Genomic DNA, 27,383 nt, shown 5'->3' on the forward strand with positions numbered 1-27,383 from the left:
TATACGATTTGTAAAAAAAAGTCACAAACAAATATTTCTAATACACGTAATAAAAGCAACAATAAAATATTTTTAGTGAACGTTATAAAAGCCTCAATTAAATATATTTTATGAAGGTAATACAAGGCACAAACAAATATGTGAAATGAACTTAATAAACGCAACAAACAAATATATTTAAAGAACGTAATAAAAACCACAAACAAATACATTTAGTGAACATAATAAAAGCCAAAACCAAGTATGTTTATCGAACTTAATACTAGCATTAAACAAATGTATTTAATGAACGTAATAAGAATCACAAATAGAATTATTAGACTAGCCGTCCCGACTAAGCTCTGCACTGGCGTTTGAGGTCAAAGTTATTTGTAAAAGGGCCTGGACCTATTTAGACTCGTGCTTATTTAGACTCGTATACTTTGTGAAGCCCGGTGTTTTGGAATTTAAAAAAAAAATCCAATTAAATTATATATATATATATATATATATATATATACATATATATATATATATATATATATATATATATATATATATATATATATATATATATATATATATATATATATATATATATATATATAATAGTTTCGCTGTCTGTGTATCTATCTATCTGTCTGACAAAAACGCTCTAGAGAAATCACAAGCAAATTAAAAACATGCATAGTAATTCGAAAAACGAAATATGACGTTACATTTAGCATAGAGTAAAAAATAATCTCAAGCCGGAGAGTGCACACAGTAATATGACGTCATTGATTCTCGAGTAAACATTGAATAAAAAGGAAATTTTGTCTAATCTAAATGGTTTGCGTGAAGAGTTTCTTGCATACAATTCTTCGGCGAAGCCCCATCCCCACGGTTTTTGGGGGGGTTTTGACCACAGCGGGGCTTTGACCACAGGGGGTTTGACCATAGGGGCTTTGATCATAGGGGTTTGACCATAGGGGGTTTGACCATAGGGGGTTTGACCACAGGTGTTTTCTCAGCAGAGGATCTTTGATCACAGGTGGTCTATCAATAAGCATGTCATATTGAAACTATTTCGTCATCTTGTCACAAGTTTCAAGATTTAACCCCCTCCCCTTCCACCTTCGTTGACATCCACATCGAAATGTCCATGTCCAATCACAATAGACTGTCCATGTCCCACTACACTGGACTTTCCTTGTCCTATACCCTACTGGCTTAGTTTTTACAATAACATTTAAGTAAACTTTCTAGGGGGTAGGCGTGGTGAGGGTCGCTGAGTGATTAAAAAAATATTGCAGTAGGATAACAAGCTTTTGAACCACTGATATAATTTTTCTGTTTTTTTACCAATACTTAATTATGTACCTGTGTCCACTTTTGGTGTTGAAATAACTCTATGTAGCCAATATAACTGTTGCAGTAACAACGCTTGCTTCCATCACCTCTATCTTCTAACAAACTGCTGGTAGTAGGATCCTATTGCGTTGTGACGTCAGATGAATCTTGAGTATCCAGCTCTTTTCTTTGTTTTTCTATACAATAAAGATGATTTTTTTATCAATATATTTACCACAAAATCCCAATAGATTTTTTTTATATACCATTTTGAATATATATTTCTCTATACTGTAAAGATCAATGTTCTTCTACACTAAACAAGTATTTTTTTCCTATTCCATTTCGGTTCTTTTATTTGGGGGAGGAGGGGGGGGGGGGAGGTGCATCCATGTATCCTTCATCTCATACTCTGTTCTTCATTCGAGCCAGGTGTGAAACAATATGCCCAGCTTGACATATTAATACATAAGCATTTATACATATCATATTATACATAAATAATACATTTTCCTTATTTTATTGACTAAATATTTTAACACTTGTAGTTTCCTTAGAAGATGTACAGTTTGATCGCTCCTAGTTCATTGATTAGTTCTCAAGCCGTGCTTCTTGCAAATAACAATCTTCATTGGTTGGGGTTGATGTTCGTTTTTTGTTGTAGTCGAGGCTCTTTGAAGTGTCGATTCTTAGAGATATGTCATTTGTGTTGTAGAATCATTAACAGAGTATCGAAGTGAGGTTGTTAATGAGGTGGTTTCCTGGTGATGAAGTAGTGAACAATGTGGTGTTGGCATATCGTAGAAGTCTGTTGTCTTGTAGTTGGTGCTAGATTTGGTCGTTGATGGTAGAGCATGGATGAGTTGGAGAGGAGGTATCTTAGTTCTGGGGAATCGAGTTTGGTGATGCCGTATCAAAGAATGATTGATTAGAGTCTTGTAGTGACAGGTTGCGTTTATTCTGTGTTGGTTTTTCAAAGGTGTGGTGGTATCTTAGAGTTTGTAGATTGCTTAGATTAGAGTAATCGTGGATTGCTTAATCGTGAGTTGAGAATATTGAGTCGCTGAGCTGAAAAGCGACTGGGAGTGTTTTAGAGTAGTTTAGTGAGTTAATCGTATCGAACTGATAGAATCGGCTGCATGGCATCGAGTTGATAATTTTGGTTTGATGAATCGAGATGATGGTATTGCATCATTAGGTAATGTTTGTGAGAAGTAATAAGTTGAGTAATAGATAGTTTATGATATCGTGTTGTTTGTTGTTAATTGTAGTTGGCCTAGAGGTAGACCGCGCGCAAGCTAGTCCGAATGTAACGAGTTCGGATCATGTGCTCAAGGCCGTGGGTTGTCCCTGTACATGGTACATGTTTGAAGTCGCTTGTCTAGTTTTGGAAATATTTGCACTTACTGTAGTCTAGACATCACCCGTCTATGTGCTAAAAGTATAATCTCTATTGATGTCACAAAGTGCATAATGCCCATGAGTTGGCAGTTTCCCAAATAGACGGTATTCACACTAATCTCTGCGAAATCTTATTAAGAACGTGTAAGCTGACACCAAACCAGTGATGATCTAAAGTGGATTAGAAGAACCATAATGTGTTCTCATGTAATCGCAATGCATTTGGTACCACGTTGAGATTGATCCAGTACAAGATTACCTCAACAATAACACGATTCAACTATTGCCGGTTAATGCTTTGGCTACTAAGCTGAGGTATGGAACAGAATTATTGAAACATGGAATACTTAATCCTTTCTGTATATCCAACCCGCATCAAGCAACTTATTCAATTGTAAAATTAAATTACTTTTATTGTCATAGCATTGCAATACTGCAGTGCCAACATAAATGAATCATTTTTAACCACTAATACATGAGTAAAACTTATAAGTCCATTTCGGATCAGTAAATTGATATCATGATTGCTTACTACCCGTAAGTACGTATACCCATGTTGAGATGCCCGACTGTGTTAAGCCTCGCTTTGAATAACTGAAAGCTATGCAGTGGCTTCATACATGATTCAGAGGCGTCAATATTTTGTATAAAGCTTAGTTTATATCAGTTCGTCGAAACTTTGCCTGAGTTTCGTTTATTTATTTTAAAACAATTGAATAGCACAATATCTGCAATTCTGAATTATGTCTGAGAAAATACACACATTTCATTACACTTGTGTACTACATTTGCATAGTACTGCTGACCCGAAAATTCGGATACAGGATCATGCCTGTAGAACGTCCCTGAGTCCATCCAGCTATGAAGGGTATCGAACTCAAGTTAAGGAAATATAAAAAGAAATTAAAAAAATGCTGACCACATTATCCAATGATATTCTGATGCCACTGAAAAAGATGATTCTACCTCACCTGCCCCATGGAAAGTGTACTTTACTTTTACTAACAGACCATGTACTAAATTTCATCTAAAGACTGTGATGACTTATAAGGATTTAGTAGATAAATAAAAACTTTTATCTCGTCTGTCCTTTGACAACAGGTTTAGCCCATTTAAAACCAAGGCATATCCATTTTTTACAAGTTATTTTTTTCATATCTTGTTTACGGGTATATTGGAAATGAGTACTTATCTCAATGAAACGAACAACAAAATTTAATTTCTTTTACACTCAAAGTTAATAAGTCACGTCGTCTATTTAATAACAATATAAATTTTTCAAGTGTGTTATTTCTTATAATTATCAAGGGTATTCAGAATATAATATATTTTTAAATTAACTATTTATATCAACTAAACTTGTTACGGATTTTAATATCTTATGAGCTCAAAAACAGGTTGTCGAGTAGTCTACTTTCTTTAAGCATGTGTCCTCTTAGATTCTTAGATACGTGAATTATGTAAAGTAATTTAGAAGCTGAACCTCTCTTTGAGTGTGTACATTCTGTAAAGTAGATCCGACACTGTGTGTCTGTGGCTAAAAAAAGCCCCGTTAACATATTTAAACGGCACATGCCTTGCTTGTGCTCAATCGAGTGGACAGTAAAGCAAGAACACACACACGAACATACGAGGAGAGCTTACGTTTCTACCTGTTAAAGATGACCAACGTGATCAAAGTTGTTCTGATCTTTGCCGCGTTTGTCGCCACGGCAGGTGAGTGGTAGAGCGCTAGTCTGCTAACCTGAAAGTCTCGAGCGCGAATCCGGGTTTTAGTTAGTAAAAGCGATGGGCATAGTGCTGACCACACTAGTTGATCATATGCTGTGGTCACAGAAACAAGTGACCTTAATAGGACTGTCAGGTTTGAAAAGAGAACTTTACATTTACTTTTTTAAGTGAGTGGTATTTTACCTTATGGCAGTTGAGTGGTAGTTTAATTTATTACAGGTGAGCGATAATTTAACTCGTGACACTTAACCATATCGCAGGTTAATAATATCTAATAGCAAATTAGTGATAATTTTCATAATGATACTCTTATATACAGTGGATTTGTTATACTTTGTATTATGTCCTGTTGGTCAGTGGCGTCTCTAGGTCGATTGTCACGTGGTGCGGCACTTTGTGGTGTCACCCCCCCCCAAGAAACAAAGCATATATATATATATATATATATATATATATATATATATATATATATATATATATATGTATGTATAAACTTTAATCACTGCATGATTAATAACGATGTTTATCTATAGTTTGTTAATAATACAGTTGGGTGTAGAATTGTTTTCTCTATAGTTAGCACGTTGTAATAATTGTAGATTTGCAATTACAAGACTTTAACTTTAATTAATCATTAATTGAACTGGCAAAAAGAATTTTTCTTCTGAACATTTTGGTGTTTTTTTTCTTCTCAAAGTTCACTGCGTCTGTTTGCCACAAATCCGATAAATTAGTTGCGACCCTCCTCGAAATAAAGCAATTTAAAAAAGTATTGTCAGTCTTAAAAATCTCTTGCAAAGCTAAGTTCCCTGTGCACTTAACTAACGAAACAGTTTATTTTATTAAAATATTTCATTTAAAATCATAAAATTGTAATAGTTTTATATTTATGTTATGATTTAACAATATGATCATTTACAAAGAAATCTAATTCATTATTATAACAGTGAAATATTGGTGGATTGTATCTTGGGAGTGTGTGTGTTGTAATAAGGCGAGGTTGCTTCATGGAGACAGTGGCTGTGCGCATGCGCGAAAGGAACAGGAGAAAAAGGAGGCAAGAATGTGGCGTAGCTTGAGTGAACCTGCTGCCTGTGTGAAAACAAAATAAATATGAAAAATTGCAAAAGAAGGCTTGTCTTTTGATTCTGTATATGTAATGTAAAAGGTAGGAGAAAGGCCTGTGACATTTTGCTGTCAGAAGTGGTCGGTGCTCTACACCGTAAAAGAAAGAATTACATCTAGATTTAGTATTGTAACTGAATAACTGTGCTTGCATCATTACGATGGAGTTCGAGCTCTATGCCAAATACATGGAGTTGGCTGACTCTTTTGGATACACTGGGGCAGAAAAGGCCAAATGGGTTGAAGATAAAATAGCAGAAAAAAAATATTGGCTGCAGCTGAAAGGGAAGAAAGAGCTTCCGAGAGGGAAGCAGCTAAAGCTAAACAAGTGGCTGATAATGAAAGAGCTAAAATAGAGGCTGATAAGGAACTAAATCTAGCTAAAATAGCAGCCGAAGATAGAGAAAAAGCGAGACAATTAGAAGATAGAGAAAAACAGAGACAACATGAGTTAGAATTAGAAAAAATTAAAAGTAACCAATCTCAAGACAGCAAGGTTCACAAAATGGACAATTGGAAGCCTAAATTCAGAGCATTCAAACCACAAGAAGAAAGTGTGGAAACTTATTTAATACAATTTGAGCAAACATCTAAGAGTTTTAATTATTCACCTGCTGGGAAGGCACAGGCTTTATTGACTAATTTGACAGGAGAGACTATTGCCATAATAGCAAGTATGTCTGTGGCTGAAAAAGAAGACTATGACCTAGTAAAAGAAAGATTGATGAAACATTTTGGAAACACAGAAGACTATTACAGAAAGACTATAAGAGAAGCTAGAATTAACAACACTGGTGACATAAACCAGATCATTTTTGACATTCGCAAATGCATGAACAAAAGGCTAGAATTGGCAGAAATAGATTTAAAGAATCCTTAAGCAATTATTGAACTCAACCTGATAGATCATGTTTTAAATAATGCAACAGATAGTTTATTCACTTTTTTTGAGTGAAAGAAAAGTTAGGACACAGAAACAATTAATAGAGCACCTTAATATTTATAAGGATGCACATCCAGGGGCTATGTTAGACAAAAGAGAGCAGGGAGAGATTTCGGCAGCAGTCTACAGTAGAAACTCTAGCAGGGATCAAAGAAGGTATGGCAACAGCAAGAGAGATTGAAGCAACAGTGCACCTACCACATGGAAACCAGACAGGTATAAATATAGCAGAAGCATAGAGTGTTACAACTGTGGAAAAAAAGGCCATGTAAAGTCTGAGTGTCTCAGCTCACAAAATAGAGATACATATCTCAGCAATAATTACAGAGGAGGTTATGCACCTAATAACAACTATAGAAATCAAAGTAATTATTACAGACAAGAACAGTATAATGGACAAAGTAGAAATGAATTCCACAATCAAAGTAGACAGCCAAGAATGGGACCAGACAACAGGGGAGAAAATAGAATTTGTAGAAATAATCATCAAGAGATATCAGCAGGGGTAGAAGGGTCAGAGATGGTGGCATCTGTTAGTCAAAGCAATACAACACTGAAGATGTTCCCAGCTATAGTAAACAATGTCAGAGTAATGTGCCTGAGAGATTCAGGTTGCACATGCATTATTGTTAAGAAAAGTCTTGTAAGACCAGAACAATACATTCCTGGCATAATGAGAATGACATATGCAAACAAGAAATTTAAGGATGAGTGTAAGATAGCAGTAGTTGATATAGATTCTGCTTGGCTGAAAGGTAAATATAAAGTGGCAGTCATGGAAGAACCAATAGCAGATATGATCATTGGGAATGTAAAGGAGGTGAAAGAAAGTAATGAGGAAGATATAGATAGATGGGAAAGTCAAATTGGAGCAGCGGTTGAGACAAGAGCACAGAAACAAGCAAATCAGGGAAGTGTGGACAATGAGGAAAGCAACACAGAATTAAGAGAAGATATAAATGAATGGATTAAACTTCAGGAAGAAGACAATACTCTCAAAAATATACTGAAAAACACCAATACAAGTAACATGAATGCCAGGGGATCTAAGTACACTAAAGAAAATAATGTTTTAGTCAGGAAATATATTGATGACAAGAATAATGAAAAGACTCAGATAGTGGTGGCACACACTATGAGAACAAAGATATTACAACAAGCACATGACAGTCCACTGGGGGCACACAAATACATTTGAGAGAATAGCTGAAGATTACTACTGGCCTTTAATGAAGGAAGACATAAAAACACACATACAAAAATGCACCAAATGCATAAGACTCAATCCTATTGATGGGAAACATAATGCACCTATACAACAGACAGATAGAGTTACAAGACCATTCCAAAAAATAGCAGTGGACATAGTTGGACCTATGGAACACCCTACTTCCCAGGGCCACAAGTTCATATTAACTATAGTGGATTGGGCAACCAGATGGCCAGAAGCAATACCACTTAGAGAGATTACAGCTGTGGCTATCTGTGATGCTGTGATGAGTGTATGTACAAGATTTGGTTTTCCTGATACAATTTTATCAGACAATGGAACACAGTTTAAGGCAAAATTGACAAAGGCATTCACAAGCTTCTTGAACATTGCACAAGTACATAGTACCATATACCATGCACAAGCAAATGGGATTAATGAGAGATGGAATAAAACACTGAAGACTATGTTAAAAAAGGTAACAGATGATCACCCAGGTGAATGGCACAAGTATTTACCTCAAGTACTATTCGCATACAGAGAGACTAAACATGAGTCAACAGGTTTTTCTCCTTTTGAACTGATATATGGGGTAAAGCCAAGAGGCCCATTAACTTTATTGAAACACAAATTATTAAATAAACACGAAGAGGAATTTGATCCTCATGAACTAGTAAACCAGACTAGAGAGAGATTAGTTTATGGTGTCCATACAGCCCAAGAGAATGCACAAGTAGCCAGTGAAAGACACAGAAATATAAAAAACAAGCATAGATATTTAAGAACTTTTAAAAGAGGAGATTTAGCTTTTGTCAAACTGCCAGACAGCAAAAAACATAGATGTATTTCAAGGACCTTTTGAAGTAATCAAGAAACTATCTTATGTAAATTATGAAATAAACATAAAGGGAAATAACACTCCTATACACATAGACAGAATGAAGAAATTATAAGTAGAGCCAGAGAAACTGATAGAAGAGGAACTTATGGCCTGTACTATAATAAGTGAAAGCTGTAATACACAAGAAATTAAGACTAATCATATCCCAGTGAATGAGAAAAACATAATAGACAAAATAATGAATGAGTACAAAGATGTGATTACAACAGAAATGTGTTTTACTGAAACAATTCAACACACAATAGAATTGACTGATTATAGTGCTATGAAAGGGAAGCATTACCAAGTACCAGTTGCTTATAGAGAAGCTGTTGAAGCAGAACTGGATTTTCTACTTGAGTCTGGGCAAATAGAAAGAACAGAATCAGCATACTCATCACCCATGGTGATAGTAAGAAAAAAGAACAACAAAGTAAGGATATGTTGTGACTATCGAGAGTTGAATAAAAGGACTAAGATAGATGCTGAACCCATGAATGATCCTAAAGACATTTTGGAAACTATCAGTAAATCCTCAATTTTCACCACTTGTGATTTGAACAGAGGCTTCTGGCAAATAGGACTGGAAAAGGGGTCAAGACAATACACAGCCTTTACATCTAGCAAAGGTCTATGTCAATGGAAGGTGATGCCATTCGGACTTATGAACAGTACCGCCACGTTCCGAAAATTCATGAATAAAATAACAGAGGGAATGAAAAACCTGGTCTTCTTTGTTGATGATATATGCATACATAATAACACATGGGCAGAACACATAGAAACACTAAAAGAACTACTAGAAAGACTTAGAAAACATGGGGTTACCATAGCACCAGAGAAACTGCATGTGGGAGTAGATACAGTAGAATTCCTAGGATTTAAGGTTGGAAATAAAGAAATTAGACCTACTGAAGGAAATAAGGACAAAATATTAAATATCAAAACCCCTACTACAAAGAAAGAAGTGAAAGCATTGTTGGGACTATGCAATTTTTATAATATGTTGTGGATAAATATGCTGAACTTACTACTCCTTTAAGATTTTACTTTCAAGCTTTAATATATAACATCAGTTATCATGCATATAGAACCTGGTTTAGTGGATGTAACAAAATAATATTTAACCACTTTAGTTGTATCACCAACCTCAGCAGTTTAAACAGAATTTATTTCATTGATTGGCTCTACACATTCTTTTTGGCTAACAAAACCTGTTACTTTTTATGTTGTGTGCATTGGTACTTAAGCATCAGTGATATAGGGACTACTAACATACATTATTTTACATGTTATTGACTTTAGGGGAATTTGTAAGTTAGAAAACCATTTAAAGTAAAGCATGGAGTTTGTTATCATAATGTGTTAACAAATGTTTAGTTTGTTATTGGACCTTGTATTTTGTTAACTGATGTTCATGAACAAAGCAGTTGTGTATTTTTTGCACTTTATATGGTAATGCTAATGGATTCTATTGTTGTTTAAAGTTGTATTCAATTAACAGAGCTTAACTATGTGTTTGGAATTTTGACTTGGTAAATATTGCTTTCATAAGGAAAATGGATTTGTCTAGTAACATTATGTCAAGAAAAGCTAACCTGTAAAGGGACTGCACAATACACTAGCTGAATTTTTTATCAAGACAGATTGAAGATGAAAAAACAAACATGGAACTGACTAAAGAAAATAATGACCTGAGACATATCAGCCAATCCTTATAAGGAAATTTTGAATAACGTAGTATGTGATGTGTAATTCCAGAGAACATTAACATTTTACAAATGTGAGCAAGATAGGAATAAGTCATAATATGACTCGTATAAATATGTTTTACCACTATTTTAATTTAGTAATGAAAATGAACATACATTTTGTTGTATTTTTATGATTTGTATGTATACTGTATATCTTGTTAAGTAATGAACATGATTATGGCAGTATGACCTGACAGATGTGGTGATTTACATATGTTATGATGAGGAGTTTACCTCAGCCAGTGAAGTAGGGAAATCAAGGATATGATTTGCCCATGGGAGCTATTGCATAGCTATGATTTTGTTCTACTAAGAGAGAGTTTTCCTAAGTAGATTTATTTTGAGATACACTAAGAGGTAATATTCCTTAGTGAGTTTTAATGATTTCTTTTTTTGTTACACTAAGAGGAGATGTTCCTTAGTTAGAGTCATGTGTTCTTACTAAACTAAGAAGGTTTACCTAAGTTTTTTTTAATGGCGATACTTATAAGATAAGTGACGCTTTACATTTTGCCATGTATTTTATAAATATCATTGCTTAAATTTAAAAAGTGTACATATAAAATAATTTAGGATGTTCATTAGCAAGTTTCTTTTTCAACATGATTTTCATTTCACTGTTACATGTATAATGAATATTTTATAGTGAATGTGATCTATATAACAAAAAAAATTAATAAATTATTTTTTTTAAACGGGAGAAAGGGCGTATAACAGTGAAATATTGGTGGATTGTATCTTGGGAGTGTGTGTGTTGTAATAAGGCGAGATTGCATCAGGGAGACAGTGGCTGTGCGCATGCGCGAAAGGAACAGGAGAAAAAGGAGGCAAGAATATGGCGTAGCTTGAGTGAACATGCTGCCTGTGTGAAAACAAAATAAATATGAAACATTGCAAAAGAAGGCTTGTCTTTTGATTCTGTATATGTAATGTAAAAGGTAGGAGAAAGGCCTGTGACAATTATATTGTGATATTTATAACTATTTTCAAATGTATCTTGATAGCATCTATTTTACAATGAAACACCATACGAACAGTCACATGTTTTTAAAATCAGAAAGCCACCATAAATAGGCCTATGTCCCACTTAGAGAATCCTATTTCATGACATAAAGGTGTACATATTTTTCTCAAATTAGAAAGCAACGAGGAATGTTCCACACTTAAGAAATGCGTGACTCCTGGCATTAAACAATTCTTGCCTCGTCCATACTACTACATAGACAGTAAAACACTGCAAGCATTTTGTAGGTGCGTATCAATCCTGACTGTTTATATAGATTTGATTATAACTTTAAAATATTATGACGGATGCAATATTATAAGTCAAATAGGCATGTTAGTAGACTAGCGTCTAGAGATGTTAGAAAACTAGAATTACACAACAAATTTAACAAGAATGTCGAGCATGAAGTAAGCCACAATTTTTACAAATATTTTTGCCCTGGAAATAGTCATGATAATAACCATTAACGTTTAGATATATTTCAACTTTTAATTTTAAAAGTAAATACATATGTATTGAAAAAAATGCTTTTTTAATTATATATATATAAATATAAATACATAAATAAAATTAAAAAATAAAATATAAATAGATAGAGAATGAATTTAGTGGAAGAATTTAATGAATGAATTTAATGAATAAATGAATGAATGAACGAATGAAAGAATGAACGAATGAACGAATGAAAGAATGAACGAATGAACGAATGAACGAATGAACGAATGAACGAATGAACGAATGAACGAATGGACGAATGAACGAATGAACGAATGAACGAATGAACGAATGAACGAATGAACCAATGAACGAATAAACGAATGAACGAATGAACGAATGAAAGAATGAAAGAATATATATATATATATATATATATATATATATATATATATATATATATATATATATATATATATATATATATATATATATATATGTTTATACATATATACATATATAGCCTACTCTATATTTGTGTTTATTTAATTTTAACCACGTGCCCGTTTCACCCACGACGCTACTATTAGTGAATTGAATGACTACATCTATTGTGTAAACGAGATTGCATGGCGCTGTGACGATGATTCCATTGTACATTACCATGAGGAGATAACTACACGGGGAAAGTATGTCTGCACCAATGTGTCGAAAAAAGGTATGGCTATTCTCAATCTGTGGTAGGAGGCTCGGCCCAAGTTAGCCTATACTATTAGACCCAATGTTGTGATACCAGCGGGTGGTAGACCACAACTAATTGCACAACTTTCTCAGCCTTCTTTAGACAGCGAGCTCACGCTGTAAGCCCGTGTTCATTCTCACTTTGTTATCATTGTATTTGTCAACCTAAAAAACAATCAACAAGGCTGTAGTTGTTTGATTTTTCTTGTTTTCTGTACTAGATACGTTGTTATCCCCAGCTATCGAGCCTCATCTGCCTGGGGGTTCGATCTCGGGAATTTGAAGTATAACTATAAGAACCATGCAATACACATATACTAAACCCTGCACAAACATTAAAACCCACTTATATAAACACACTCCTAGAGGCATGTAGAACATGGAAAAAAATATATCAAATAACTTGATTTGCGGTTACTTGAAACCTATTCAAAATTCTTTTTCCCACGATGTATGAAACATATATGGGTACTCCTTTGTTCCTCTTTCACTATAGGTACTTTCGGGTAGAAAAGCAAAACATTCTACTCGTCACAACTTCACATTACAACACATTACACCATATAACAACAAATGGCACAACATCACAACACATGACATAACATCACATAACTTTACATCACACTACACACACTACACCACTGTACGCCAGAGCACACCGCATCATACTACACCACATCACATCAAACCACTGTACACAACAGCACACCACATTATAGCACCACGCCACACTAAATCACACCACACCACATCACACCACGCAACATAACACCACATCACACCACATCACACCATATAACACAACGCCACACTACATCACACCACACCAAATCACACAACATCAAGCCACACCACATCACAAAACATCACACCACAACACATCACACAACATCACACCACACAACATCACACCACACCACATCACACAAAATCACACCACGCCACATCACATCACTCAACAATGTACACCACAGCACACCACACTATATAGCACCACGCCACACTACATCACACCACACTACATCACTCACGGCCACATCACACCACATCACGCAACATCACAAAACATCAAACCACATCACACCACATCACGCAACATAACACCACGCAACAGCACATTACACCACACCGCACCACATCACACCACATCACACCACATCACACTACATCACTGTACACCACTGCACACCACATTTTATAGCGACACACCACACTACATCACACCACATCACATCGCACCACATCACACATCACACCACATCACACCACATCACACCACATTACAATACATTAACCGCACGATACCACATAACACAACTTTACATCACACCACATCACACCACACAACACCACACTATATCACATAACACGACATCAAACAACATCACACCACATCACACTACATCACGCAACATAACACCACGCCACAGCACATTACACAACATCACACCACGCCACATCACACCACACCACACCGCACCACATCACACTACGTCACTGTACACCACTACACACCACATTATATAGCGACACTACATCACACCACACCACATCACATCACATCGCACCACATCACACATCACACCACATCACACCACATCACACCACATCAAACCACATCACACCACATCACACCACATCAAATTACATTAACCACACGATACCACATAACACAACTCTACATCACACCACATCACACCACACCACATCACACAACACCACACTATATCACATAACACGACATCAAACAACATCACACCACATTACTTCAAACCACATCACATCATACCCTGTGACACCGCATTACACCACATCACACCACATGACACCACATCACACAACATCACACAACATCACAACACACCACATCAAATAACATAACATCACATAACATAACATCATCCCACATCACATAACATCAAATAACAATACATCACTCCACACGACACCACACTACATGAAACCTAATGACACCACACAGCATCACATCGTATCACAAGACACCATCTAACATCAAACCACACCACATAACACCACATGCAACCATATTACACCACATAACACCACTCCAGGACAAGAACAAGCTAAAACTAAATAAACCCCGCCACATATCCCACACACCCCTGTTTCATATACTTACTTTCTGTTCACATTATATCCTTAATAAGCAGTTTTTTGACATGTTAAAATAATTACACTATAATTTATCTTAGTTATCTAAACTTTTTATTGTTTAAACAATTTGTTTTTTACTAATGTTTAAATACCTTTTATTGTGAACAGCTGTTAACGATTTGACTGCTTCACGATGCCTTACTGATACGAAGAAGAAGGAAGAAGTTGAAAATGCGATAGATTATTGTTCATGGATCATCTACAGATATCCTTACAATCTCATAGAGGACGTGTGCCAGTAATAAAACTTAATATTATAGTTTAGATGAAACATTATGTGACTTGCTGTTTAAATGTTTAACCTAATGACGTATGCGTTAGACGTTGTATGGGCAAGAAAAACACATATACAGATAGGAATTATACTTCGTGGATAACATCAGAAAACAATATATATACATTTTCAAAACAATGTTTTAATAGGTTATAAAATAATCCGTTAAGTAGATTCAGTTTATTCTATACGAGAAAAATCTTAAAATATCTTTCTTATCATATTTATATTATATATATTTTGTAACAGAAATTTAAAATTATTTAATATTTAAAATATATATGTTTTGGATCAATTGTCCTTAGATCAATAGACCTGATACCATTTGCACTAAAATCATTTGCCCTGTGATAATTAATTTGTAATGAGATCATTTGTCCTGAGATTATTTTTCAAGAGATTATTAGTAAAAAGAATAATTTATCATGCGACCATTCGTCCGTGAGATCATTTGCCTGTCATCATTTTTTCTTGGGATGATTTGTCCTGAGATCATTCGTCCTAAGATCGTTTTCCATGAAAATTTGTAAACGGATCATTTGTCATAAGATATTATTTTTTTTTTTAATTTGGGATCCTTTGTAATGAGTTCTTTTATAAATTCAGCTTCTTCTAATTTAGTGTTTTTGAAATATTTATGTATGTTAGATCATCTGTCCTAATAATTTGTCTTGAGACGATTTATTCTGAGATAATTTGTCCTGAGATTATTTATTCTGAGATAATTTGTCGTGAGTTGATTTTTTATATGATCATTTCTCCCCCAATCATCTGCGCTGAGATAATTTGTAATGACATTATTTGTTAACAGATCGTTTTCCTTGAGATATTTTCAAATGAGATCATTTGTCCTGAGATTATTTGTCTTAGTATCGTTTGACATTAGATCATTTAAATTTTTGTCTTGGGATAATTTATCCTGAGATCAATATATTCGGGTCATTAGTCCTGATATCATTTGTAAGGAGAGTGTTTTTCCTGAGAAAATGACCGTGTCTCCATTTCATATCTACAAATAGGCTTGGATCACTTATGCAGAGCTGTTATGAAACAAGGTTGACTGCTTTATGTGGTAGAGCTGGAGGGGACTTCTACAGCAGTTTAATCTGGGAAGAGTTGGAGGGACGATTTTTCGCTTATGGCTGTAAATTGGAGGAGGAAAAACATAAAGGTCTAGATAAAGATAATTTAACGTTTCAAAATATTTTAAAAGTTTTATAGAAATTTAAATAAGATTATTGAACATTTAAAACTTGTATTATGATTGGAAGTTACATTTTGATTTAAATTCACATTTTATTATTTAGTAAGTTGGAAAAAATGTAATCTACTTTCTGAATGCTTGGAGGATGAAATAGGCAACTTATTAAGTGAATTGTACTACAGCATCGACAATACAACACTCGCAGCCTTTTGTGAGTGAGTTGCTATTTCTTTCATCGGTTAAATTTACAAAGAATAAGTTGACGGATGTCAACATAAACATAAACATAAACATAAACATAAACATAAACATAAACATAAACATAAACATAAACATAAACATAAACATAAACATAAACATAAACATAAACATAAACATAAACATAAACATAAACATAAACATAAACATAAACATAAACATAAACATAAACATAAACATAAACATAAACATAAACATAAACATAAACATAAACATAAACATAAACATAAACATAAACATAAACATAAACATAAACATAAACATAAACATAAACATAAACATAAACATAAACATAAACATAAACATAAACATAAACATAAACATAAACATAAACATAAACATAAACATAAACATAAACATAAACATAAACATAAACATAAACATAAACATAAACATAAACATAAACATAAACATAAACATAAACATAAACATAAACATAAACATAAACATAAACATAAACATAAACATAAACATAAACATAAACATAAACATAAACATAAACATAAACATAAACATAAACATAAACATAAACATAAACATAAACATAAACATAAACATAAACATAAACATAAACATAAACATAAACATAAACATAAACATAAACATAAACATAAACATAAACATAAACATAAACATAAACATAAACATAAACATAAACATAAACATAAACATAAACATAAACATAAACATAAACATAAACATAAACATAAACATAAACATAAACATAAACATAAACATAAACATAAACATAAACATAAACATAAACATAAACATAAACATAAATGTAACGTTTACCTATCTACCAGCCAGATAGATGGTGAACGCCCCCGGATTCTTTTTTCGGGTTTATATGCAAATGACTTAAAGCCTAAATGAATGAACGCTAACTCAACAGCACACTAGGGTTCGATTTCGATGTCTAGGGAAAACTAGTGATACTATTGAAGTTAACAACTCATTCAATCTGCATACAACCTTTAATAAGCGAACACAGTTGTGGCAGAACACTAGGTTAAACGAGATAAAATATTTAATTTAGAAAATAACAAAACCCAACTTACAGAGCGTAAGAAAAAATACTATCACAGATTTTAACACTGTATAAAAATAGCCACAGGTCACACAACACTGCTATAGCTTCAAGAATCACTTGGCGACAAGTAATATTATACTAGAAGACTAAAACAACTTAAGAAAGCATTGCACACTCAGGACTTAAGTTCTCTCACGTTCAAATGGTCAGAATCTATTGCCGGACAAAATGGACGGCCTGGTCATAATGGACCGCTTGATCAAGGTAGACTGCCTCGTGTCGCGTGTGTGCGATCTAGTTAAAGACTTAGGCCACAGGGGAGGTTATCCTCAACTCATGTAGCCATTGGTTGGGGTGGTCATCTGATCTGAATCAATCAATCAGATCTTGATGGAAAAATTCTTTGTCTTAGACACCCTTAATAAGACAGTGGAAAAAACCCGGTGGTTGCACCATCAATCCATATAAGGTATTATACAATGTCAAACCAAAAATAAAACATGACTAGACCTAAGTAGGTCACATGCCCTCCCTTTTTGGAAGTGACAGATAGGTTCCACAAAAACATACATAAGGAACCAATCTGGCAATGAAAATAAAAAAATGTCTTACAAATGTAGGCAATCAAAATCTTAATACCAGATGAAAATATCCCTGAACATAAAAGGGAAGTAACTCAAACTTTTACAATTGGTGAAAGGGGAGTAACCCTTCAACAAATAATTATACATCAAAATCCCTCAGAAAGGGGTATTACAATATTTCCATGTGTATATTAAAAGTGGTAAACCCGCCAGGGTAAGACCTTTATTTCAATGACTAGCTACAATATCAACTGAGTCATATGAGACATATTATCATAAAAGATTACATATAATCAAAAACCACCTTTAATTAAGGTTCACCTGAAAATAAACAAAATTTTCAACAGGATGGGAATTTTGAAAAATTCAAAACTCATACCACTCATTTTCATGTGAGTGTCACCCAAACACAACACTTGTATATGGTCCTAATGAACCACAAAACATGTCACATGATCAATGTGTGTAATAAGATTTTACATCCTTGACAAACAATCAGCCACAACATTATCACTACCCTTAATGTGTGAAATTTCCAGATTAAAATTTTGGAAATATAAACACCATCTCAATATTCTTTGATTTGTCTGTCCTAACTTAGAGGTAAATTTCAGGGGATCATGGTCAGAAAACACTCTGACTGGATTGGTTGAAGAAGAGACATAGACTTCAAAATGTTGTAAGGACAAAACCAAAGCTAAAGCTTCTTTTTCAATAGTAGAGTAATTCTTTTAGTTCTCATTTAACTTCCTGGAAAAAAAAGCAATGAGATGGTCAATCCCCATGTTGTCTTCTTGAAATAGGACTGAACCAATGGCTAAGTTGCTAGCATCAATGGCAAGTTTAAAGGGCTTGCTGAAATCTGGGGCAGCCATAACAGGAGCATTAGATAAAAATGACTTAATGGTTAAAAAAGCTTCTTGACATTTATTTGACCATTCAAACTCAACACCCTTTTTCAATAATGCGGTAAGAGGTTCAGCAACAGCTGAAAAGTTTTGACAGAACCGCCTATAGTAACCAGCCATCCCAAGGAACTTTTTGATTTCTTTACAATTTTTGGGAGGTGGCAACTTTACAATAGCATCTACTTTAGCTTCAATGGGCCGAACTTGGTTCGTTCCCACTTGATAACCCAAATAGGTAATTGAACCTTTACAGAAATCACTTTTATGCAAGTTTATAGTAAAATTCACCTCAGACAATTTTCTAAAAAGGTTCGTCAACTGCACAATATGTTCTTCAAAAGTATTGGAAAATACAACTATATCATCTATGTAGGCCTCACATTGGTCTATGTCAGCAATGACAGAGTTAATGACCCTCTGGAAAGTTTGACCAGCATTTCGCATACCAAAGGGCATACGTTTGTATCTATAAAAACCATTAGGGGTTACAAAAGCAGATATTTCTTTTGCACGGTCAGATAAGGGGATTTGCCAGTATCCTGAAAGTAAATCAATTTTGGAAATTATCTTAGCTTGACCAACTTTATCAATAACGTCTTCTATCCGAGGTAAAGGATAGGAATCAGCTTTGGTGAGCGCATTTACCTTCCTAAAGTCGGTCACAAACCTGAAAGATCCACCGTCTTTCGGGACTAGGAGACATGGGGAACTCCAGTTGCTGAAACTGGGCTCAATGATATCATTCGTGAGCATATAATCAATTTCATCTTTTATCAAAACAGCTTTTTCCGGGTTAACTCTATAGGGGTGTTGTTTGATGGGTTTTGCGTCACCGACGTCTACATCATGAGGTGGGACCTTCGCTTCCTTGGGGACATCCCCAAAAATAGAGGGAAATGTCTCAAATAACTGAGACAATTTATGGCTTTCCTCTGTGGACAAATGCATAAGGTGGACATTTAAATTACCTAAAAAGGAAGAATTTACCAATTTTGGGGGTTTCAATTTATCATGTATCACATCATCAGAAACATTTGAACATACAGGTAAAGTAATTTTAGCTGTGGAATGAAAATTGTTACAATTATCATAATACTTTTTCAGTGAGTTAACATGATACACTGTCTGTTTCTTTCTTCTGTCGGGCGTATTGACAACATAGTTCAAATCACTTAATTTTGAATGCACAGTAAAGGGTCCACAATATCTCAAGGATAACGCATTGTTCAGATTAGGCACTAGCACAAGAACTTTGTCGCCTGGATTGAATGTTCGTTTACGAGAACTCTTATCATACAGTCCTTTCATTCTCACTTGGGCCTTTCTTAAGTTCTTGTGAGCCATTTCGCACACGGCTTTCAGTCGAACGTGAAAATCGTCAAAGTTTTCCACTGGATGATCACTGGTACCTGTCCAACGTTCGTGGATCAGCTTCAGGGGACCACGGTCAGAACGTCCAAACACAAGTTGAAAAGGAGAGTAACCTAAAGAGTCCTGGACACAGTCCCTCGCGGCGAAAATAATCCAAGGAACAGTCTCATCCCATTGGGTGTTACTTTTAGCGAATGTTCTTAGCATGGTTTTGAGGGTTTGGTGGAACCTCTCAAGTACGCCTTGAGACTGAGGGTGGTAGGCTGAGCTGGTGATGTGGGTAACGCCTAGCTTGGCTAGTGCTTCCTGAAAATGGTGACTGGTGAAGTTGCTGCCTTGATCTGTTTGAACAATTCTAGGTAATCCAAAGGTAGTGAAGAACCGGGTCATGGCTCTGACTACAGTCTTTGCCTTAATGTTCCGTAAGGGTAACGCCTCGGGAAAACGGGTACTTGAACACATAAAGGTAAGTAGGTACTCGTTGCCCGCCTTGGTTTTAGGCAAGGGACCTACACAGTCCATGAGAATTTTAGAAAAGGGTTCTTCTAATACAGGAATCGGACTCAAAGGGGCCTTAGGAATTTTCTGGTTTGGCTTTCCGGCCAACTGACAGTTCGTGCAACTTTTGCAGTAACGCGACACATCATTTCTTATTTTGGGCCAAAAGAACAGTTCTTTGATCTTCGCCGTCGTTTTAGTGACTCCTGGGTGCGCTGACATTGGATGGTCATGTGCCAGTTTAAGTATTTCATGCCGATAAGGTGGAGGGACCCACAGCTGGTTTTTACCCAACCATGGTTCGGCTGGTGAGGCATTCACTGGTACAGAGCGACGAAAGAAGAGGCCGTTCTCGGAGAAATATTCCCCATCGTCAGATGATAGAGATTTTTCGACCATTGCTTTGAGTTCCGCGTCGACTTGTTGAGCTTTAATGATGTCTTCCTGAGATATTCTCAGGGGTAAGCCCAGGCTTGTGTTTTCTGGAAGCATAGACTCCAGTTTGGGAGTCGAATTTCTTGACGATGATGGTAGGTGTGGTTCAGACGTTGTGTCAGCTAATTGTTTGGTCTGGCTTCTTGTCACCACACATGCAGGATACAGTTCATTATCATTAGCTGGAACTGTTGACAAAGGGTTTGGAACCGTACAGGGGTATACTTTGCTTCCCGCAAGGTCATTCCCTAAAAGTAGGTGTACTCCTGGGACAGGAATACTATCTATCACACCTAAAATGACTTCACCTTCGACGAGATGATGTTTCAGGGCAAACTTGTGTAGAGGGACGACAGTAGATTTTGTCCCCACTCCCTGGATAATGGAAATCCTTCCGGTGTTCGTCTCAGGTGTAATGTCCATTGAACTTTTCAAAAGAAGTGATTGTGACGCTCCTGTGTCTCTTAGGACGGTGATATTCCGCTGAGACAACGGATCACCTGGTTTGCTAATGATAGCTTCGGCAATGAAAGATGAAAAGTCAACTTTTCTCGATCCCTCGAGATCGGTAGACTCGGAAGAAACTGGATGGTGGCGTGAACAGTCAAAATGTGACTGCACATAATGCGTGGAGACTTGACTACCTTCTTGCGGACACTTAGGGTTAGAGTCCTTTAGAATTCTAGAGTTCATAGTTGAACTGGCTGCTTGAGGGGATAGAGCATAGTGCGCAGAAGTACGCACCACCTCTCTGTTAAATTGAAGACGTTTGTAACAGTCCTTGACATGATGACCAGGTCTTTTGCAGAACTGGCATACTGCTCGACGATTGAGAGTTGATCTTGGTTTCTCCCTGGACTGTAATGCCTTCACGTGTTGGCCAACAGGAGGATTGCTGCCAAAAAGGGGAAGCACGGGGTTGAGGCGGTTTCCTGACACTGGTGGTTTCTTATGCACCAACATATATGTGTCAGCCGACTCAGCAGCCTTCTGGATGTCAATTATCTTGTTATCCAGTATGTGTAGTCGTATCTCTTCAGGCAGGGACTTTAGGAATTCTTCCCTTAGGATAAGTGACCTGAGTTTCTCAAACTCAGAAACTTCCTCAGAGTGTAGCCACCTTGAGAATATTTTCTCCTTTTCAAAGAGAAATTCCACATATGATTGAGTGGGTAACTTGCGGAGTGCTCGGAATTTCATCCGATAGGCCTCGGCCGTCAGTTCGTAGGCCTTCAAAATGGCAGTCTTGACCAAACTATAGTTATTTTGAACGTCGTGAGAGAGTGCCTGGTATGTTTTTGCAGCTTTCCCAGTAAGGACCGTGCTCAATAAAGCAGTAATGGAAGTTTCGGGCCACTCACATGTCTTCGCTAAACTCTCAAATGAGTTAAAGAAAACGACCAAATCTGTTTCATCAAATTTAGGAACTAATTTCCCAAATTTGGCAATCACTTGCCCCACCGACAACTTTTTTGGATCTACCAGAGAAGTAACATCACTAACTTGACCAAATTCTAATTCCAACCTCCTCTTATCTAAAGCAATTTTAGCCTCTAACTCCTGTTCTTTTAAAGCCTTCTCTAAAGCAAATTTCTCCTTCTCTAAAGTAACTTTCTCCTTCTCTAAAGCAATTCTAGCTTCTAATTCTACCTTCTCTAGAGGTTTCTCCTCGCGGATTAACACACCAGCCAACAAACTTTCATCAAATACACCTTCATTAATAAAATGAACAACAATTTTATCTCTCAACACCTCTGATTTCTGCGTAACAGAATAATCCAATTTCAATTCCTTAACAACACTAATCAAAACTTTTCTACTCAACTTCTCTACCTCCTCAAAAGTGGGATTAGATAAGAAAGACTCCATAACACTAACTTTCAAAATCAAAACAAGCCTAGATTCTCTAAATTAACACGGAGCGCTGGGCCGTGTACTTGACCTCCTATCGTGACACGTCTGGCTTTTGACCTAGATACCTCTAGCCTTGCGCGCGTTGTAAGAACACGGCGCCACTGGATAGAAAAACAACTAAATCAAACTAAACTTAGTGTTTAACTGATATAACCAACAACTGGAACGACAGATTAAATCCCGGACGAGCCCCCACTTTGTAACGTTTACCTATCTACCAGCCAGATAGATGGTGAACGCCCCCGGATTCTTTTTTCGGGTTTATATGCAAATGACTTAAAGCCTAAATGAATGAACGCTAACTCAACAGCACACTAGGGCTCGATTTCGATGTCTAGGGAAAACTAGTGATACTATTGAAGTTAACAACTCATTCAATCTGCATACAACCTTTAATAAGCGAACACAGTTGTGGCAGAACACTAGGTTAAACGAGATAAAATATTTAATTTAGAAAATAACAAAACCCAACTTACAGAGCGTAAGAAAAAATACTATCACAGATTTTAACACTGTATAAAAATAGCCACAGGTCACACAACACTGCTATAGCTTCAAGAATCACTTGGCGACAAGTAATATTATACTAGAAGACTAAAACAACTTAAGAAAGCATTGGCATTGCACACTCAGGACTTAAGTTCTCTCACGTTCAAATGGTCAGAATCTATTGCCGGACAAAATGGACGGCCTGGTCATAATGGACCGCTTGATCAAGGTAGACTGCCTCGTGTCGCGTGTGTGCGATCTAGTTAAAGACTTAGGCCACAGGGGAGGTTATCCTCAACTCATGTAGCCATTGGTTGGGGTGTTCATTTGATCTGAATCAATCAATCAGATCTTGATGGAAAAATTCTTAGTCTTAGACACCCTTAATAAGACAGTGGAAAAAACCCGGTGGTTGCACCATCAATCCATATAAGGTATTATACAATGTCAAACCAAAAATAAAACATGACTAGACCTAAGTAGGTCACATAAACATAAACATAAACATAAACATAAACATAAACATAAACATGAACATAAACATAAACATAAACATAAACATAAACATAAACATAAACATAAACATAAACATAAACATAAACATAAACATAAACATAAACATAAACATAAACATAAACATAAACATAAACATAAACATAAACATAAACATAAACATAAACATAAACATAAACATAAACATAAACATAAACATAAACATAAACATAAACATAAACATAAACATAAACATAAACATAAACATAAACATAAACATAAACATAAACATAAACATAAACATAAACATAAACATAAACATAAACATAAACATAAACATAAACATAAACATAAACATAAACATAAACATAAACATACACATCAACATCAACATCAACATCAACGTCAACGTCAACGTCAACGTAAACGTAAACGTTTATATATATATATATATATATATATATATATATATATATAAGCCTATTTATAGTTATTCTTCAAACTATCCCTCATGACCAAAGTGAATTTAATACATATACCGATTGTGTGGCAAAACACAAAGACTGTGACATTAGCGAGATTGTGGATTTCTATGACAAAGATGTAACATCTGGAAACTATTTCTGCACCGATGAAGTGAAAAAAGGTATGGTTATTCATAATCAATGCAGCGTTTTTTTTGTTAACTCGTAGAATAAGATCATGGTGGCACTGTTCAAATTGACCCTACTCTGTGATACGTACTCATTTAGAATACCTTTTGAAAACCCCCTTAAAAGCAGCTTTCCGTGACATCGAGTTCTTAATAGCGTTATCTCTACGTGTCAAATCGTTTAAAAACGTTATTATCTGCCCCTTTACTAGATCGACCGACTCTACAATTTTTAACATTCGGCATGGATCAAAGCTTACCAGACTATTCGGATGATAACGTCTAACTAGTTAGCTCTTTTTCTTTTATTGAAAATATTAATGATCGAGTGATTCAATGTTGTTATTTCATATTAGTTTCAAAACCGTTTAGTAATTTTTATAAACTAATAATTAAATAAAAAAATAGATAGACTTTTATTGCCATTAGGTTGGGTTGTTTTTTAAATGTTGGAAAAAAATGAGTTACAAGATTTGCCACAAACAAACAAACAAACAAACAAACAATTAGACAAGCGTTGCGAGTTAAATAAAAGCTTGTAAAGCTTGTAACTAAAATGACTTTTTAATGGTCTGTACTACATTTCATCCTTATTGCCTGATATTTTATCAATAGATTTTTAAAATCTAAAATCTTGAATCCATGTTTTACATGAATAGCTGTTGACGCTCTGACAGCTTCACAATGCCTCATTGATGAGAACAAGAAGAATAAGGTTGAAAATGCGATTAGTATTTGTTCTACAGCCTACACAACTGATGAAGCAAATGACAATGCAGAAATATGCAGGTAAAAAGTCGTAATACTATTGATATTTTGGTTAAGATAAACTGTTTGTTACCTACTGGGAAAACAGTGATGTATGCAACTTTTAATTAGAAGTGTCTTGGGAAATAAAAAACAAAATATAATATTTTGATTGTAATAATAAGACTTTATGAATAACAGCAATAAAATATAATTAAAGTTACTGCATTATTTTAATGAAAATGTTAAAGGTTTCTTTAGGTAGTAAGTTTCTATAGGAGTAAATGTTTTCGGTTGCATATTCTTTGGACTTTTGTAATTTAGAAGCATATAATAGGTGCAATATATCTGCATTGATTATGAATAACCATACCTTTTTTCACTTCATCGGTGCAGAAATAGTTTCCAGCTGTAACATCCTATATAGGCCCATATATTGTTTGCCGTACACTTGGAGCGCATTTCTTTTTTTTTTTCCTGAGAGATGCTATTCTATTTTGAAACGATTAAGTAATTAAAAATGGATAAAAAAAATGTTACGTCTATTGCATTAAATCTGTACAAAGATAAGTATTTGCTCTATTTTTCCTTCATTATGTATCTGAACATAAAAAATCCAACATAAAATGTACACTTTTTTATTTTTGTGAACTAGAATTCTGAACAAAATGAAGGACTGTTATGATTTGGAACTGACAGCTCTTTGTGGTAAAATTGGAGGGGAATTCTACAGCACATTTAACTTTGAGAATGAGGAAGGATACTTTTACCACAAGAATTGTATTAGGAACGAGCTTGCAACAGAACATTGGTACGTTTTGGCACCTACTTAGGTGAAAGGAGAATCCTAGGTGTGCGATTTGTGCTAGCTAGTCAGGTAGATTCGGTAGTGTCATAAAATGTGGGACGGCGTGGCCTAGAGACAGAGCGCTAGGCTGCTAACCCGAAAGTCTCGCGTTCGAATCCGAGTTCAAGTCAGTGGAACGTCACTGTGTCCACCCACAGTGACGTTCCACTGACTGAATTCTGCCTAGAAGAAACTCGGGCACGAAAGGGAAAATACGATGATGATGATGATGATGTCATAAACTGAGACAGGTGTAGGAATCTACACCACGGTGTGTAAGATTAACGATTATGTTTTACAGAAGTGTCCAGAATATCTATTTTCGGTATGTCATTGACCTTTAATATCATCGCCAATAGCGTAATTGTACTACGAATTAAGATATATTTTCAAAAAATCATTGTAGATATAGAGAATACTATTAGAGATAAAAAGGGACAAAAAGAACATTTATTTTCAATATCCAGCAAGGTAGCTTAATTAGTCTACATATTTTTTTAAGTTAGTGGTTTTGTTACGTTTTACTATTACACAACTTAGTAAACTAATGGTGTTTTGTATTGTTTTTCACTTTTTCCCCCAGAAATTTGAGAAGGGCAGGATAAGATACGGATTTCGATGATACTTATATACAATGTATCTGCCAATAAAAGTATAGATACCAATATCAGTTTAGATCTTTTATTTTAAGTATTGTTTTATGTGTCAGAATTATCCGGTGGAAATATTCGTTTTGTGACATTTATATATTTTTACTTTTGTCTGCCTTAGACATTTAATTTACAGCGTCAGTCTTCTTCTTCTTTCTTCTTAGTTCTTAATTTTTAGTGTTGGAAGGGATCGAGCCTTAACTGCCAGAGGGTTTGAATTTATCAACCATGTGCTTTTGCCGACTCGATCATGCCTCCATTAATACTAATAGTTTCGCTGTCTGTCTATCTATCTATCTGACACGAACGCTCTAG

General features: G+C 35.2%; 1 protein-coding gene across 1 annotated transcript; it reads left to right on the forward strand.

Annotated features, from left to right (window-relative positions):
- Positions 1 to 4,307: 4,307 nt before the first annotated feature.
- Positions 4,308 to 27,081, forward strand: LOC131953778 (uncharacterized). The gene is made up of 10 exons (XM_059317148.1): positions 4,308 to 4,428; positions 11,495 to 11,606; positions 12,387 to 12,514; positions 14,821 to 14,950; positions 16,006 to 16,157; positions 16,294 to 16,405; positions 24,694 to 24,818; positions 25,484 to 25,613; positions 26,227 to 26,382; positions 27,002 to 27,081. Coding segments are annotated over exons 1-10 (1,101 nt in total). The 5' UTR covers positions 4,308 to 4,373; the 3' UTR covers positions 27,003 to 27,081.
- The last annotated feature ends 302 nt before the right edge of the window (positions 27,082 to 27,383 follow it).

The sequence above is a fragment of the Physella acuta genome, unplaced genomic scaffold (assembly GCF_028476545.2).
Source record: "Physella acuta isolate Inbredline_101_S28 unplaced genomic scaffold, ASM2847654v3 ptg000952l, whole genome shotgun sequence".
NCBI lineage: Eukaryota > Metazoa > Mollusca > Gastropoda > Physidae > Physella > Physella acuta.

Coding starts and splice junctions, on each gene's coding strand:
- LOC131953778 (XM_059317148.1), top strand. CDS start 4,374: ATGACCAACGTGATCAAAGTTGTTCTGATCTTTGCCGCGTTTGTCGCC. Junction 4,429..11,494: donor CGCGTTTGTCGCCACGGCAG/GTGAGTGGTAGA, acceptor TTCTCAAATTAG/AAAGCAACGAGGAATGTTCC. Junction 16,406..24,693: donor ACACTCGCAGCCTTTTGTGA/GTGAGTTGCTAT, acceptor TCATGACCAAAG/TGAATTTAATACATATACCG.